This window comes from Meleagris gallopavo, chromosome Z (genome assembly GCF_000146605.3).
Source record: "Meleagris gallopavo isolate NT-WF06-2002-E0010 breed Aviagen turkey brand Nicholas breeding stock chromosome Z, Turkey_5.1, whole genome shotgun sequence".
Taxonomy (NCBI): Eukaryota; Metazoa; Chordata; class Aves; order Galliformes; family Phasianidae; genus Meleagris; species Meleagris gallopavo.
Genome location: NC_015041.2, coordinates 39,674,349 through 39,693,143, shown reverse-complemented (window position 1 = coordinate 39,693,143; position 18,795 = coordinate 39,674,349). Strand labels below are relative to the sequence as shown.

The window sequence follows — 18,795 nt, the reverse complement described above, 5'->3', positions numbered from 1 at the left end:
GAGGTGGTGGAGTCACTGACCCTGGAGGTGTTCAAGGAGCGTTTGGATTTTGTGTTGAGGAACATGGTTTAGTGGGTACTATCACTATTGGTGATAGATGTATGATCTTGAAGGTCTTTTTCAACCTTGATGATTCTGTGATTCTGTGATATAATGTCTTTTCAAATTGTAATATTAAAAAACTGACACAATTTCTTTGCAAATTAAGCACAGTGTATATTATTTCTCAATGCTACACTGTGCCCTGCCAGTGTCCCAGTGCTGGACCAGTTGGTGGGACAGAGCTGATGCCATGAAGGTGTGGCAGCAGGGTGCGGGCTGCAGAGCAAACTGTGCTGGACTGCATGCAGTCCACAGATTGAACGTGCTTGCCTTATGGCATCCTTTTTTCAAAGCTTTGTTCAAACTCCTTATTGTCACAATGTGCATGAATAGCAGCAACAGCAGAATTGACAGCACAACTTTATTTGTTTATGTTGTAATGTGGAGCTGTGGTTTATCAGACCTATCTTTTTCTCATCCTTTATTACAGACTGAGTGCCGTAACTATGTGCGTGTCCTGCAACAGCTAAACGACACTTTTCTTTACGTGTGTGGTACTAATGCATTTCAGCCAACTTGTGATTACCTGGTAAGAATATGTAGATTTTGTGACCCAGAAAAACTTCAACAAAAAAGCAGCTCATCTAAACAATGAGTTAATCTTTTTTTCCCAAATAGTATTGCAATTTCAGTGCTTGTCATAGTTTCTGAAATATTCATGATACTCTCTCACAATGATTATTAGGGTACAGAAATACACTGTACTGTTCCCTTTTCACTAAATCCTCAATTATTGATTCAGCTTAGTTATCAGCAGATTTACTCTTTCGTTGCTTTTTGTAGTTCTCTGTGTATTTTACATTAGCATAAAAGTTCTCTCTGAAACTGGAAGTCACATTCTTTGTGACTTCCATCCAGTACTGAATATTCCTGAAATTTCTAATATTCCTGTCTTTACTTGTCTCTGCTTCTAGCAATGCTTGATAATTGAGTGGTTCAGAATGAAGTCTTAGCTTAAAATCAAACGTCCCTTTTTTCATTGCTTACTCTTCTGTTCTTCTCACTATGTCTCTTAATGATTCTGAAATTCAGAGATGTTGTAATTATGTTCAACTTTCTTTTTTGTCTCCCCTCCCTGTAAGTTTGTCTGCCATTAGCCCTGGAATATTGTCTCATCCTCCTGTGTCTTCATTACACAGTATAAGTGATTATTTTCCCAGTATTGTTGCTTCAGCTCTTGATCATCTTTCTGATCCTTATTCCCATGGTTGTTAATGGTTTTACAAAGTTGCAATCATTCTGTTGTTGTTTTCGAAAAATACAGCTAGATTATACCCCATCTAACAAATTTAACAGTACAAAAATTGCTAACCTTCTTAGTTTGTAAAACTGATTTTTGTGCAGGCTAATTCAATAATTGCAAGTTCTTGCCTTTCATCATCTAATTTCATATTGTGTATTTTTTTGGGAGATGTCTGTTTCCTGTCTTTCTACTTCTATGCCTGGATTTAACTTTTTGTCTATTCTTTAATGCTACTTTCCTCAGTTTGCTCTTTCTCTTTGTTATACTTGATCATATTTTCTGAAAACTTGTATGTGTTTGGGAAAATAGGCATTTCACTGAAAGTTACTGGTCTGTTACTGGTTGGTTTTTAGTTACCTTTGCATGATTCAGTTGGTTGAAAGAAAGAGTACAAATGGTTAGCTTGTGATTTTCAACTTAATTTTTGCAGAATTTAATTTTATTTGAGCTTGAAGGTAAGAATGAAGATGGTAAAGGCAGATGCCCATTTGATCCTGCTCAAAGTTACACATCTGTTATGGTTGGTAAGTTCAGTCTTTGCATACCTCATTATGATGTATAGATATTCAGTCTTCTGTTCTCTGGTCTTTCACTATTAAGATAGTTTCTAAATCTTTACTGTGCATGTAAGTAGACATAAAAATACTCACGAGGTCAGCAGAACATAGCAAAACTTTTCTGGAAGCAACTTTTAAAACAACAGCTTTCAATATAATAATTTTCAAGTGCTTTAGTCTGGGTAATCTAAATGTACTTTGCCTCTATAGTACCAATTACAGCCATTTAGATAATTTTAACAAGTAGAATTTTTAGCTTTCTTTAAGACACATGGTGAAACGAAATAGGAAAGTGAGGTATATGTTGCAACTATATTACCATGTAGTTAGATGACTAAATGTTGATGGATAAAACCAGAGGTTGATAGCTGTATCGTGGTGTCACAAGATCATAAAAAAGAAGCTTGAAGTAACGTGAAGCAGGAAACGAAAAAGAACTCAATCACTATGTTGTTTATTTTATTTCAATCATGGTGGCACATAAAGAGAGAAAAACAATTAGTTCCAAAAATTCTGTGGCATTTCTTAGATACATTTTGATACATAAACATAATGTTTATTTAGGGAGTGTTAAAGTACCGTGTTAAAGTACCAACAGTGCTGACTTTTGCCAGGTGCTTGTGTTAGAGAAATAATAAATGAAGTGTAAAAGTGTTAGCTCTGAGAATGGTCAGTAGAAATATAGACATAGAAGACACGTCTGGAGCAACTGAGAGGAAATTCTTGTTTATCTTTTCTTGTGAGAAGTTTAAGTTAACATAGTCTCTTGAAATATTTATGCACGTTTTTTGGTATACAGTGCACAAGAAAGTTTAAAATATTTGTTTTTGTTTTAAAGATGAAGAGCTTTATTCTGGGACTTCTTACAATTTCTTGGGAAGTGAACCTATTATTTCACGGAACTCTCATCAGAGTCCTCTGAGAACAGAATATGCAATACCTTGGCTTAATGGTAAGTGGGTGTGAGAGCACACCAGATCAAGTTTTTTTCTTCCTTCAGTGTCACAAATTCGGACAAAGAGTTTGAGCTTCGTTTTTGAGGTAAGGAGCAGTTGTTCACTGTCTCAAAGAGGGTGATTTTTGTTATATTGGTATGTGCCCTTAGCAGAATTTTTTTCTCTTTAAAATTTCAGAACTTTTATCAGCACTAACAATGAAAACAGCTTAGAGAGGCACAGGCTTTGAACGACAAGCGCTGTGTTTTATTTTATATCCATTTGTTCATCTTTGTTATGACACAACATATGATGCAGTAAGAAGAATATTCCTTGTCCTCAACATATATATTTTAAAGCCAGTATGTTCTTGGTTCCTGATTATCTTAGTTCTTGACTTTCATTACTGGCCAAGTTTTCTGAACTCTCAGAATTTTGTGACTTTGGACCCGAAAAAGACTAAAATAACGAAGTCAGCATATTACCAAAAAAAACCCAACAACAAAAAAAAACAAAAAAAACACCACAGTGTCCAAAAAGAAGAGGATTCTGAGTTTGTAGTATATCCTGTTATTATTGTTGTATTTGGTATTTCAGTTAGCAGCATAAATACTAAGTGGCTGGTATTGTGTACATGTAGTTGAAATAAAGTTGTTTTACAAGATGGAGTTGACCTAAATCTTATATCTAATTTCATGCATGAGGGCTGGATGACAACAATGAGAGCATGCATGTTTGAAAACCAGTAGGGCTTGGGAGCATGGTTAGTATTTTTGGATTTGTTACAGTTTTTCTGTGGGACTGTGTGGGTCTTCATATGTGTCCAGCCAGCTGCTAGATTTGTAGGTGCTGGTAGCTGACCAACCCTGGCAAATTATTGCTTGTAAATTTTAGCTAATTCTATCCTTAAATATGAATGAACAGAAATGTACCATATGCCTTGTCTTAAGTATGCATCAGGGAGGAGAGATGGGCAATGGAGCACAGGTATCCAGACCTATCAGAAGATCACGTTTGAATATAGGTGAAAAATGAGGAGTAATGAGATACAACAGACTAAGAGGTATTAGAGATCTTTAAGGTATGGTATGTTAAATAGCTGTTTTTTTTCCTCCACTATTGTACTTTTTTAGAAGTGCTAATCATGGGCTCAACAACAAACAGTGTAGGCAGATCAGTAACTGAAGAACATTTAAATGTAGTGTGAGGTCTGGGAGAAGAAAATTCCTAGAGAGTCTTTAAGAGAATGAAGTTAAAAGAGTTGTTTATAATGTAAAATTCTTCTCTTCATATTTGTAGAGCCAAATTTTGTTTTTGCTGATGTTGTAAGAGCAGATCAAAACAGCACAGATGGAGAAGATGACAAGATATACTTCTTTTTCACTGAGGTGTCTGTGGAATATGAGTTTGTTGGAAAACTTATGATTCCAAGAATAGCTAGAGTATGCAAGGTGAGATATGGTTCAATTGCCTTTTACTAATTACAGTAGATTTTGTTTTTAGTAAAAAAAGACATTTATTGTAAATTAAATGGAAATGGTTTAACTTCATCGCATTGAAACAGCAGTTCTAACCAATTTCTTATAACTGGCAAAGTCTCACTGTTGCTTTGGAAACTAATATTTGACTCAATTTAATCAATGCTGAAATTTCAGTACATATGAGGGTTCTGTCCTCCCCTGGGGGGTGTTGGGAGAACAACAACAATGACCAAAAAAAGGATTCTGGTTTCTGTTTTATTTTTTAAACTGGAAGTTTAATTACAGTCCCCTGGGGAGAAAAAAAAAAAGCGCTTGAGTTGCTGTTGAACAGATAGGAAGTTTGTCAAAGATTCAAGTTATTCTCAGGCAGCCACATGCAAGCAAAATCATTTTCTCCTGTAGTAACAGCTACTGATAGCTGATGGGACTTCTGTGGAGCTGCCAGAGCTATGAACAAGACAGTCACCAGTAGTCTGATTCTGCCACACTTAGTGTGATTAAAACCTTAATTATTTTGGTTCAGTCAAGTAGTGTTGGTTAAAAATCTTGCTAATGGAAGAAGATATTTTTCCAGTACAAAATACCCTTTTCGTTGGAATGTTATCAATTTCCTCAGTACTTTTTTTCCAACAGGAAACTTACCTAGCCATTTCATTTTGATTAAGTTGAAATGTTTTATTTTGACTTTACTCTTCTATATTTAAATGTGGAAGTCAGAATATCAGTAGCAAGTTAGTGCCCTTGAAATTTCCACTAAACAAGCAGCTGGAGGCAAATTTACACAGGACTTAATATTATGGCCCTCTGCCCACCAACAGCTTGTGCACTCTTCAGAACAGAGGTAGATATATCGCTGTCACAGAACATGAGAGATATATTGCTGCTGCTTGTTAGTAAAAGCAATCAATGGCAAATTGCAGTTCTAAAGGGATTTTTACTTCAGTTTTACTTAGATATACTTAAATGTTCAATTTTTTCTTCAATTCTTTACGTAAAAGCACTGGATAATGAACGAAAATTATTAGTATTGTCCAAATATGCCTGCTTTTGTTAAGAAATAACAGAGCTGCAACTCACAAAATAAATATTTCTAATATTCTAATAGCTAGTAAATATTTTTAGTCTAGTATATATCTTTCAGTACTACAGATTCTTCATAAAGGTGATAACTGCCCACAGGATAAGGCCATTTGGTGCATTTTTTTTCTTAGTGGAATTGCTAATGTCAGACATGTTAAGTACATCTTGCAAGATTGCAGTATAAATCATTTCTGATTTGGATGTCAGAGAACAAATGTAGTTTTACTGATTATGTTAAAGGATGTGTATAATATCTCCATGTTTATTTTAATTGTTCTAATAAGCATTTGTGTTTTATAAAGGTACATTACTCATCTCTGTTTTTCAAATGCTGAAGTACAGTTCTTTTAGAAGTGCAGTGTCTCATCTTATTTCCAGATGCTGACAAAAACCATTCTGTATTATTTCTGTTGACTCCGATAATTAAATAAATAAATTCTGTGGCTTCCTTACTTTTCTGTATATTAGCACATCAACAGTTTTTGATGTTGCTGTAGATGAAATGTTAAAGAAGTATATTAGTTAGAAAAGTTCAAAAACAGTTAGAAAATAGATTAAAAAAAAATAGTTTGGTAGCTTTGTAGCTGTGATTCTTAAGTGCAAAACTGCTGCCTAATTATCTTCATAGACACTTTTCTTTTTTTCCCAATGCCAAAAGAGGGACCAAGGAGGATTAAGGACTTTGCAGAAAAAATGGACTTCTTTTCTCAAGGCCAGATTGATATGCACCATTCCTGATAAGAATTTAATTTTCAATATTATCAATGATGTTTTTATTCTGAAGTCTCCAACCTTGAAGGAACCAGTGATATATGGAGTCTTTACCCCACAGCTGTAAGTGTGCTATTACAGTGTTTCCCTGGATGAGTACTTATGATCTCAGCTAGTTGCTAAATCAAGTAATTACCCCTGTGATTTATTTATTTATTTATTTATTCCTGTATTTTCAGGAATAATGTGGGACTGTCAGCCGTGTGTGCCTACAATTTGTCTACTGTAGAAGAAGTTTTCTCGAAAGGAAAGTATATGCAGAGTGCTACAGTAGAACAGTCCCATACCAAGTGGGTACGGTACAATGGGGAGATTCCTAAACCTCGACCTGGTGCAGTAAGTTTCTGTAAATTTGGATATGATGCACAGGAGTGAAGAAACTAGAAAAGCAAACAAACAGAAAAAGTGCAATAAAAACAAAAAAGCCCTACTAAAGCATAGTATTAGATTGCTGTGATATAGATACTTTGTATTATAGAGATTTCCTGAAAGACACTTCAAGTGATTTATTCCAAAGTTTGAATCTGGGAATGAGTGTTTTTTTAAACATACTGTACAGTTAGTTGCAGTTTTTATATTTTCATTATTTCATTACTAAATTTCTAGTGGTGAAAAAGATAATAGTATGCCTTAGGGAGCATCAGAGATTTTTTTAGTTCGAGTGAACAAAAGTGTAAAAATTGTTGCATTGTCTTACTAGGTCCAGCAGGTATTGCTGTGCAAGTTAAAACGCTCATAGTCCTGGATCTCTTTCACACTCACTTTTCTTGCAATTGTTTTATTGCAACTGATGAGTAGGATTATGGTTAAAGGTAGTTATGAAACATAGGAATCCGTAGAGTATTTTCCTGTAATATATTTTGGGTCCAAATAAAAATGTAATATGAAACATGCTTAGAGATCAGCATATTGCTGAAACCAAGGTGCTGTGGAACTTGAGTACTTTCCAGGATGAGTATAATGTACAGTTATATCCTTACATGCAGAAGAAAATGCATGTACCTGCTGCTGGGATACAATTTGCTTTTCTCTCTATTATTTCTTTCTTCTATTTTTATATAACAGTGTATAAACAGTGAAGCCAGAGCACTGAACTACATGACTTCTCTGAATTTACCAGACAAAACGCTGCAGTTTGTTAAAGACCATCCGCTAATGGATGACTCAGTGACTCCAATGGGAGACAGACCCCGCCTTGTAAAGCGAGATGTGAAATATACACAGATTGTAGTAGACAGAGTCAGAGCACTCAATGGTACAATATATGATGTTATGTTCATCAGTACAGGTAAGTTCTGCACAACATTCTTTTTAATAATGTACTTATTCTTCAGGCTGAAGTGTGCTGTAACAGAAATTCAAAATATTTACATATTTACAATATTTTTACAGTATGTGGCATTTTCATAGAAAAATGGGGAGCCACAATAAGTATGTGGAGAACCTTGCTTGCTTTGAGGAGCTGCTGCAGGAGGAGAACTGAAAAAAACAACTTCATCAACAACATTGACAGTGGATTCAGTGTATACCTCAGCAAGTTCGCTGATGACACCAAGCTGAGTGATACAGTTGACACAATAGAAGTGGAGGGATGCCATCCACAGGGACCTGAGTGGGCTTGGAAAGTGGGCAGATGAGAATCTAATGAGGTTTAACAAAGCAAAATGCGAAATACTGCACTTGGGTTGAGGCAATCCCAGATGTGTGCAAACTGGGAGAACTCATTGGAGAAGGACTTAGGGGTCTGATGCAGTGTGTTCTTGCAGCCTGGAAGGCCAGCAGTATTCTGGACTGTATCAAAAGAGGGGTGGCCAGCAGTTTGAGGGTGATTGTCTCCCTCTACTGTGCCCTCTTGATGTGCTATCTAGAGTACAGTGCCCAAGTATGGGAGCCCAAGTATAAGGAAAATGTGAAGCTATATCAGCAGGTTCAGAGAACGGCCATGAAGATGTTTAAAGGGCTGGAGCACCTCTCCTATGAAGAAAAGTTGAGGAAGTTGAGCTTGGTTAGCTTGGAGAAGAGAAAGCTCCGTAAAGAGTTCGTAGTCCAGTTCTAAAAGGGAGCTTACAAGCAGGAGGGGGACCAACTTTTCGCCTGATCTGAAAGTGACAGGATGAGGGGGAGAGGCTTTGAGCTCAAGAGGGGAGATTTTAGGCTAGATGTTACTCAGAAATATTTTACTCAGAGGGCAGTGAGGCACTGGCACAGGCTGCCCAGAGGAGTTGTTGACGCCCCATCTCTGGAAGCATTCAAGGTCGGGTGTGATGGCACCCTGTGCAGGCATGGGCAGGAGGTTGGAATGGATTATCTTTAAGACACCTCCAACCTAAGCCATTCTGCAAACTGCAAAACTGTAGTGTTTTGCCTAAACATACACGAGATAATTCCCTGAAAGCCATTCTTCATTTCAGAAGGCCTTTCCCAGAACTCCTTGCAGTGGCAGGTATAATGTTTACCATTGGCACAGGCTGATGTGAAGTCTCAGCTGGATAAATGATTCAAACTGTAACAAGTGTTTATTTTTACCTGCCTTTTTTTCAAGAATCTCACTTAAATACATTGCTATGTTATTGCAGATCAAGGGGCCCTGCACAAAGCTATCAGCTATGAAAATGGAATGCATATTATTGAAGAAACACAGCTTTTCCCAAACTTTGAGCCAGTTCAAACACTCATACTTTCATCCAAAAAAGTAGGTGCTACAAACATCACAGCGTTCATCTTTTTTTTTCTGTTCTATAAAACTTACGTACCGTCTTGTAAAATAATCAGAATGAAGCAATGCAGACCGTGGAAATCTGCAGCTAGTAGTGTCTGCAGTAGTATCAGCATTTTCCCTTATAATTTCTGTTGCTTCTGATAGATCTCAAGCTTTTGAGATTGTCTAGATCTGTGGAAAGTGTGTATGGTTGTGAAATGGGAACGCAGGTGTGCAGTCTTACTGTGGTTGTACAGGAGCTAAAAGCTGTAATGTATTCAGAGGTACAGGTTTTTAGGTTAGGAGTGGTGTAAGAATCCTGACCCCTTGAGGCCAGGAAAAATCCCCAGGAAATAAATACAGGAGTGAAAATATTCTTCTGAGGAAACAGACATTACTGGAGAGAGTCTTTTCTAACAAACTGAAGATTCTGTGCTTAATTGATTTTTGCTTTTCCAGAGTTACCAGGCTAGTTTTGTCTGGGAGATTTATTAGGAGACTAAGCATGTTGGTGCTGCTGCTAATGTAATGCTCTGAAAAGGATTACTGGTGAGGTCATGCCAGCCAGATAGGGCTTCAGCCACAGCTGGAAGACACAAGCTTCGCTCCAAACACAGTGATGTTTTGCATTATTGAACAATCACTGAGTGTAATTGTTGAGTGATTTTTCAACAGCTGGAGAATAATGATTTTGTGTATTTTGTACACTGGTCTTCTGGCTCTGTTTACTCTGACATGCAGATCCATGAATGTCTACAAAAGTATTACCATAAGCGGTAGCTTGTAGCATCAAACCCTTCAAGTGGTGAAATTTCTGAGCTTCTTAAGGAAAGAATAAAAGTGTCTGATAATCTTACTGACATTCAGTAAGTAACCAGCAATCAGTAAATGCTCTGATGTTAGGGATTTACAATATTGCTGCAATATCTTACAGCTATTCCAACATGATCAATTCCATGGAAAAAAGAGCTGCATGCCACAATTCTTTCCAGCTCATCTTGCATGTGTAATAGTCCATGTAACAGAAAGAAGTATTGTGAAAATAGAGTATACTCTTGACAGACAAGTCAAAGTCAGTGTGATTAAAAGCTTCCTTTTTCATAGATTTCAGTGGAATCTATTGTTTTTCTGTGTGATTCATCACACAGGCCAGGATGTAGAATTACAGAATAGTTAAGGTTGAAAGGTACCTGTAGGTCCATCTGGTCCAACCCCTGCTCTAGCAGGGTCACCTAGAGCAAGTCATTCTTACAGTTGTAATTTGATACGTGTATGGCATACCATAGTAACTGATTAACAAAGGGAAAGCAATACTTCCTGTTCTTGATAGTGGGCCTCGGACTCTCATATACCTTCACCTTACTCAGAGGGTTGCTGTCAGTAACATGAGCCTACAGCTGATCCTCTAGCTCCTGTTTGGCTGAAAGATGTCTGGATTTTGCAATGGTCTGTTCAGTTCTCCACTTGTTTTATGAACTCCTTGAATGTACCAGCTGGGAACCATGTCAAGGCACTGATACCCTCATGCAGTGTTGCCCTATTGGCTTGGATGTTAGCCACCAGAACACTAGAAAGACAGACCAACTGCAATGAACTGAACCAGTGGAAGCTCTTCCTAGAAAGCCCACATGTTTTGATGCTGCAAATTTATTTATGTGGACACTCCAGCATAGACTAATGTTAAGCTAGATTTTGGTATGAAAGACTGCATTTGAATGTATATCTATGAAGTTTAGTTCTCATTGAAAGTCCCGTCTCCCAGTAATGTACATTTCTTTTTTGATTCAGTTTTGTCTTTTGTTAGGTTTTTCCTTGAAATTCACACATGAGGGATCTAAAATAGTTTGTGCTTGATCTTCCTCTAGAGAATTCTGTTAGCCACAATGAAGCATTCGTTAGTTTACTCAAGAACACATGTTCTTGTGTTCATTGCATTAAAGAAAAGAGACTACCCTCTTCTAAGTTCTCATGATAATACCTCTTCATGTAGTTAAATAAAAACATAACAGTAAGCCTCCAAATCTAAATTCAGTCCTACATGTTTTTGTTTGTTCATGTATCTTGAAGTTGTTCTTGATGTCAAGAACAAGTCTTTACCATGAGTATGATGTTTAGGAAGAATCTTGCTTTACTAGGATGGTTTTTGCTCTGATTTGTTACTGCTCTGTGACAGCGTTCATCCTACCAGAGTTGAGAAGGCATCCCCCGAGTGCCATTTCTACATACTGAAAATCTGTAAAGCTTCAATACAGAAAAAGCCAATTGTTGCTTAGACCTGACTTCTCTGCCATGACAACTGCGGTAGAGTGCTGATACATTTGGTACTCAACTCAGGAGGAAGTAAATCCATTGCCAAGGTGGAGCGTGCTATTTGGCTTTGTATGCACTGTCTCTGAGAAATACTAGATGGTAGATTGCTTGTGGTGTTTCTTTGCAGGGCAAACCTATTTCCCAAGGCTTTGTGTAGTGGTGAGTAAATTCACAGTGTACCTTCAGTCATCAGTTTCCCTGAACTTGGATATACTTGCCTATTTCACTCATCTGTTTCAATCATTTATGCCCAAGATGATCAGAACAAGTGTGAATGTTTTTTTGTTGTACATAGTGTGAGTGTTGCTTACAGATCCCCAGGAACAATTGGTAAAGCAGTTTTCTCTTTACATGCCCCTTTTGCTAAGCATTATGCCAACATTCATTCCTTTGAATGCTATTCACAGTTCTTTCTTGCAGAGGATTCAAGGAGGTAACTGCGAGTAAGCAACTACAAGATTCAAGGCTGACACTGGGGCTGCAGAGACCTGACTAGTAGGCAAAGAGTTGCTTTGGATTAACAGATGTAGGAGCAGTATAGAAAACCTTCCCATTTCATAGATGTATCCACTGCAGTTTTGTCATTAGCACGTGCTTGTCTTTCCTTGCATGAAGTCTATCAGTGAATTCATATTTATGGAAAAAAACTGATATATAAGAGCCACAGTTAGGCAGTTACTTTCCTTTCTTATAAAGTGTATTGATTGTAATTTTCTGTTCTTTTGACTTATTTTCACTTCAAATGTCACTAAATATTTAAAAAAATGTTTTTTACAAACATACAAGTATGTATGCACCTCTTTTAATAATTTTTCAGTTGCTTCACGAATGTGATTGATTGTGTAGGCTTATTTATGTGAGGTTTTTTTGTTTGTTTGTTTTGTTTGGTTTTGTTTTTAGAGCAGAAGATACCTCTACGCTGGTTCAAATTCTGGTGTGGTTCAATCTCCTGTGGCATTTTGTGAGATGTACACCACTTGTTTTGACTGTGTTTTAGCAAGGGATCCTTACTGTGCTTGGAAACCTCTTGAGGGTTCTTGCGTTGATATTTTTCAAGAAAGTGAAACTGAAAGGTAATGGCAGCCTTTGACTATAGTTGCAGTTGGTTTTGTATCTGTCTTACCTTATCTTAACAAGATTTTTTTTAACTTACCGTTTTCAAACACATGCTTTTTCCTATCCTTTAATTGCCTACATAAAAGATGTCAGCTTGTGCTATTTAGATGAGATAAAATTTATCTTACATTAGAGGATGGATTGGCATGGGAATAACATTCGAAGCTGTCATACTTGCACTATCTTTTACAGGAATTGGATTCAGAACATAGGTGGAGATGCATCTTCTTGTTCTGGTGAGTTACATTCTGTGAAGAGTTACTTAACTTATCTAGGTGGAATAGGAAAAACTTGTATCTAGATTTTCATTTAAATTTTAATATGTATGAAGTTCTGTTGTGTTTTTTTTTTCATATTTGAGCATCCATACAGCCTTCATCTTGTCTTAAAATGTTTGTATTTGTGTACATTTCAGTGTGCGGTGCGCAAAGTTCTGAAATGAATGGGGGTACCTCAGCAGCACCTCGTGAATGAAAGTACTATTTACCATAACTACCTCTAGTACAGAGGTCTCTGTCTCTGATAAAATAACATTTGACATTCTACTGAGTCTTGATTAAATGCTTGATTGTTATTGCTGGATCAGATGAAATGATGCTGAAAAGAGCTGCTTTTATTATGAGAGGGGAGAGGGGCTCAGTACATCATGGAGAGCAGCTGAAGTACCCTCTGGTGTATTTTAAGACAAGTAACCACAGGTCCTTTCTTTCTTGTGTGTGTCGCTGCCATCAGATTATGGAGAACTTAAAGAAAACTAGTGTTAGACAACATTTGTACTGCAGTAAAGAGTACACTATTTATTCTGCTTTTGTTTTTTTATCTAGGGCAACCATGAGAGTTTGACTTGTTAGTTATGTCGCACATTTATCGTATTGTATTGTGGGTATGCAATAGTTACTGATGTTTTCAAAAGAGAGTTTGAGTACTGATACATAAATTTCTTAAAATTGAATTTCTTCTTGAACATTTTGTTGTTACTTAAAATATACTGATTGGTTTGAAAGTTATACGAAGTTGAGCATCTTTTTTCAAATGATGTCTTATATCAGAGGCACACTCAATTTGGATCAACTAAGTCTCCCCCTGCATTTCTGGAAGTGGAAGCTGTTTTAGGGTGTCTGATCTTGTAATCTCTTTTGGTGTCCTGTACACACCTGTAGTTTAGTATTTCACAGAGTCTTGCATGCTGTTATCTTGGTCTTGAGATAATCTTAACACCATAGTCTTTGCGTTTCTATTATGACTAGCACAGTCTCATGAAACTACAGAGTAGATCAAACAGGAATCATTGCTGATACTTTGCACGTTTATTTTGGTGTTCCAGATAAAGTAAGAGAGAATTCGCTACAGCATACATTCAAGCATGGGAGCACAGCAGAGCTCAAGTGTTCTCAGAAGTCCAATCTGGCACAGGTAGTTTGGAAATTCAGGGATGACGTACTGAGAGTGGAGAGTCCCAAATACCGTCTACTGGAAAAGGCACTGCTCATCTTCAATTTATCAGAAGGAGACAGTGGTGTTTACCAGTGTCTGTCAGAAGAAAAAGTGAAGAATAAGAAATTCTCTCAGGTGTTGGCTAAGCATGTTTTGGAATTGAAGAAAGTCCAGCAAACTACAACAAGCCCCGTTGTGGCTGCTGCACCAATAGAAGGTAATAGTGATGTACCAAAAGTTTCAGCTGTATCAACTGAGGGCTCTACTGCTCAAACCTCAACCACTCAGATTGTACCAGTAACAACTGCGAGGATAATAACAAAACCCATTGGCCCTGTCCTAACAAGTGCAACCTCCAACATAGAGCTTTTCAATTCACTTCCTGACGCAGTCCCTGAAAAGACAATGTTTCTGAAGTCAAATGATAACTTCCTGTTGATGTTCCTGTTCCTCTTCTTTTTTATTCTCTTCTTGTGCCTGCTTTCCTACAATTGTTACAAAGGGTATTTGCCAGGGCAGTGCTTGAAATTTCGCTCAGTCATGTTGCTTGGCAAGAAAAAAACAAAGTCAGATTTTTCTGATTGTGAACAGAGCGTGAAAGAAACCCTGGTGGAGCAAGGCAGCGTCAGCCACCAGAGTGGGGAGCAGCCAAAGCCAGCGCATGACACCGGCTATGAGACGGAGCCGGACTGTGGGAACGGACAGCTTCAGGACAGGGATGCACAGGTGCCCAGGGAGGCCAAGGACAAACCTTTTGATGTGAAGTGTGAGCTCAAGTATGCTGACTCAGATGTGGAGGGAGACTGAAGGACACCGTTGGTTTTGTGTTGGAAATTAACTGTGGTACTACAGCTATTTTTGAGCACCAAGAACATGGTTGTGACCACTGAGCCATAGGCGAGCTTTACGTGCTTCATCTACACAGCAAGCCAATTCGCATTCAGATCTCACCAGATACAAAAGCAGTGTTCTTGTCTGCAGACCATAGCATCTTGTATTGTTCTATCACGTTTTTTTAAATGGCCAGTTTCAGATCCCCATTTGTTTATTCCTGGTTCTTACCCACACATGGAGTACTTAACGCTGGTGAACAGCTGCCCGCTCCTTTTTGGCCGTTTTCTTCCTTAGGATAAAAGTAACTAATTTAGTTGGCTTTAAAAAGTACTTCAGTCTGCAAATCTTTTAGCTGCCATTAAAAAAAGTTCTAGTTTAATTTGCATTCCAAATTGGAAATTAAGTTTAGTTTATCAGATTGGTAAATTATAGACTATTGTCCAAATTGGGACATTTTTTCTTTGCTTCTAGTGATTATTTTTCATTTGATGCTTTGTGTTTTGGCACGCTAGATTTCTTTAGTTGGTTAAAGTTAATTAACTTTTAAGTACTTAGCTTTTAAAGAGTATGGGGATATATAGTTGGCTTGATTTGTGTAAGATTCTCAGGGATAATCTTGTTTAAAGGCTTTTTTTCTGGCTGCTTTCTAGAAATTTAGGTAACAGTATCAGTATAAAACCTGTGGACTGGAGTAAGAAGGGAAAAGAACAAATGATAGATTTAGAAACATTTTATTTTCCTTAACCAAGCTGGACATAGTCACCTGTTTTTTTTTTCTGTACACCACTGGATTTTTCCACTTCCTTTTGATTATTTTTTTAATAAATCAGTACAGGCAAGCAGCTGTCACTTCGCAGTGACACTGAGAGGTTTTTTGCACTGTGAAAGCGAAAAAGGAATTGAAAATTCCCTGCAGTAACTCATCTTGCAACTCACTGGAATGGACTGTTAGGATACAGCCTGATAAGAAAACTTTGGGGATGTTTGTTTTTGTTTTTTTTTTCTGATTCAGAAGTAACTTCTTTTCCTGTGACACATCTTTGCAGCGTCACCCTTTCTGGATGACATCTTCCAATCTCTTATGCAACTGGAGACTGAAACTGGAGCTCCTCAAACAATCAGTAATTTTGAACTGTTCATTTGAATCGTGTCTGCATTTGTTCTAAGCCTGCTTCACAGCTGCACTGTTTGTCTCTAAAAGCATTTAGTGTGGTACAGTTCTACAGAGAGTTGTCCCTCTCACTGCATCTTTCTGTAAATATTGCTAGGAGTGCATCTTGACGGTAAATAGCAGTGTACCTAGGCTGCTTCTCTATGTTGAACTTTCATGCAAACTTTAATTTCAACCATCTTAGTGTGAACAGTTTATATTTTATAAGATTCAGTTCGGTTTTATTTTTCTATTTTTAATTATGTACATATAACAGAATAAATATTAAAATAAATTGTATTACACTTTGACTTTTATGAAAGTTGACATAATGGCAATCCTGCAATCCTTTACATACTGCAAGTGTTAATGTTCCTTGTGGCTTCCTTTAAGGGGAAAAAAAAAGAAAACTCTCACCAGTTTGGAGCAGGTTCTCTTCTCAGCTTTATTTACTTGGGTTGTAACCCTCTGGGCGATAGGACGGATGGAAGAAGACGTGAGTGAAGGAGAAAAGTGTTTTTTCCTAGGCCTCTGGGGATATTTCCTTTTATAACCCTTCTAAAATTCATTTGTCTTTTTGCATTATTTCTTCAATGTGTGATGTATTTCTTGTAACTTTATTCCTTAGTACCATTTTTTTTTTTCTTTCTTTTCTGTCCTCTTCTGTCACACAGCCTCATCTCCTATACCTTTCCCTCCTACTGGTACTTCCTTTTTGTCTTGTGTGGGATGTGGTCCACCTCCTTCACCCACCAGTATCAAGCCTGATGTTTGGTCTAGCACAGACCCCCTAAAGGTCATGTTGTTGCAGCCTTTCCTAAATGACCAGGCACAGCATGTTAGTGCTCGGGGACCGTTCCACCTCTTCTGCCAAGCCACAGGTAAGTTGGAGGAGCCCTGCGTGAACTAGCATTTTCTTCACTAAAGGTTTGGATATGTGGCCATGTACTGTGTATGTTCTTTTTTGATGCTTAAGAAAGAAAGAAAAAAACTATTTGGGAATGTATTGTGAACATGCTTTTGCTGCAGATTGGGCACTGCAAACACTGTCCTGCAAAATTCTCTCGTTTAGCAGCCTATTTAAGTATGCAAAGTCAGTTGACTTCAGTAGGCTCATTTGGATGCTGAATGATGCACATGCATGCATATGGATGTGTAGTAGGTAAATATCTTCATTGTTAGGTTGTATGCAATTAAAAAAATACTGTTTGGATTTGAACTTTGCTCTTATTTTGGATCTGGTCAGTTATCCCTTATTACTTATTTCAGATGATAAAGTATGTACAATAATAGTAATTCCATTTTATGAGGAATATACTGTCTGTGATCGATGGGAGCAAGTCAAAGCTGTTTTGTTTTGTTTTGTTTTTTTTTCCTGTAGAAATTAAACATCTGTCTTTTTAGCTTTTGTTTGGACAGCAGTTGCCTGGTTAAGTGAGATTTAATGCATCTAGACAGGTTTTAAAATGTAATTTCTGTACTTTAAAAATTAGAGTTAATTTTAAAGTAGGATTGTTTTTTACTAGTGTGTCTGTGCTTGTTAAATGTTACATGGAATCAGATCAAAATGCAGATATGTTCATTAAAGCAGGTCTTACCAAAGATATGATTTGTATTTTCATGGCTAGAAACCAGCTGTGGGGTGCGGGTGGGTAGCAGTAATTTTTTCACTGCTACTGGTGACACACCTTTTACTGTCCACCATGAAAAAAAAAAACACACGGAATAATGGTGTAAATACTGCAAAAGATTTAAGCAATTTGGTAACTAGGGAAACACTGCTGTGTCTGGGGCACAGGACAAGCATGAGCTGGTGATGTGCACACCTGCACTGAATTCTGGTGTGGTGGAGTCTGGGTAGTTCCTAGTTTGGTTCTGTTTCAAGCTTCATTAAGACAGGCACCACCATTGTCCAATGCAGTATATCCTTGGACTTGTTATAGGCAAGTGATATCCTACTACGTCCTGAGTGTGCTGAGCAACAGTTCCAGTGCATTTGCAGATGACCAGTGTGCAACATTGTGTTATTGTTGTGCTTTTGCCCTGCAGATAGATTCTGTCCACTCTATGCCCTCCAGAAGCCTGACTCCTTCCCTTAGCTGTTAGAAGCTTTCTGTACCTGTTCTGTAGCTTTTTGGTCTCATTAAAATAACCCTCATATATGAAAATAACAGTTCTGCAAACCGTTCTGCAGTGGCACTGAGGTGAGTGCCTGATGCACACCTACAGACTGCAAGCTGTGCACTGTAGCAATGCTGTGTACAGGCAGTGCAGGAGAGCTTCCCACCTCATGGGGGGAGAAGGTGCATCGCTCATAAGTCAGTGTCACAAGAGCTTCATAGAAAGTTTTTACTCTCCAGCAACACTTGGAATTACACAGGAAGGTGTGCAAGGGAAGGCTGGGGCGAGGGCAATGGGAAGACTGCTGCAGACCAAGTTCAACCTCAGGGAGTGCTTCTGCAGCATGAATGTGGGATGGACCCACACGTGGCCATGTGCTGGGCCCAAGCTGTGCCAAGTACCTGGCGTTGGCTGTAGGCCAGCCCCCTAAAGCAAGCAAGCCGTCCTGCACTGTTCCAGTCTAATGGACTTTGAGATTTAGTGGTGAGGCTTCACTGGAGCAGTGGCCCTAGCTTTGATCAATGCTGGGTTTGTCTTTACTTTCACATGTGTTGCTGTGCCAGCACCTTGCTGAGGGCTCTGTGTCTCACCTGACAGACCAGCTTCTCTGATGTGCTGCTGATGGCAGTCTGACTGCAGGTCAGTGTCAGCATATAGCATATGTGGCTGCCAGAGTCTGATGGAGTGAAGTGCCCCGTGTGGGATGATACTGTTTATTCCAGTGATTCCTGCTTTGACTGTGCATATTCATTACCTGAAGCCATCTTAGTAAGCTAAAACCTTTCCTTCAGACAGATCTGCAGCATACCACATTCTTTGTTATTTAAACTGCACCTAGGAGATAACTTCAAAAGTTAAGATTGCTCTTCTAAGTGTTCTGTTAATGCCTTAAAAGGTATTATAACTTTTATAATAAGATTAGAGAATCAATTATATACTGCCTAAAAGTCAAAGATCCTGAAA

At 38.0% G+C, this 18,795-nt stretch overlaps 1 protein-coding gene across 1 annotated transcript; it reads left to right on the top strand.

The window, feature by feature from the left end:
* Positions 1–421: 421 nt before the first annotated feature.
* SEMA4D (semaphorin 4D) lies at positions 422–16,011 on the top strand. Its single transcript, XM_031557418.1, has 11 exons — positions 422–631; positions 1,776–1,869; positions 2,741–2,854; positions 4,137–4,288; positions 6,057–6,232; positions 6,349–6,505; positions 7,235–7,457; positions 8,746–8,861; positions 12,078–12,250; positions 12,486–12,529; positions 13,618–16,011. The coding sequence occupies exons 1-11, from the start codon at positions 422–424 to the stop codon at positions 14,532–14,534; spliced, it is 2,376 nt and encodes a 791-aa protein (XP_031413278.1). The 3' UTR covers positions 14,535–16,011.
* The last annotated feature ends 2,784 nt before the right edge of the window (positions 16,012–18,795 follow it).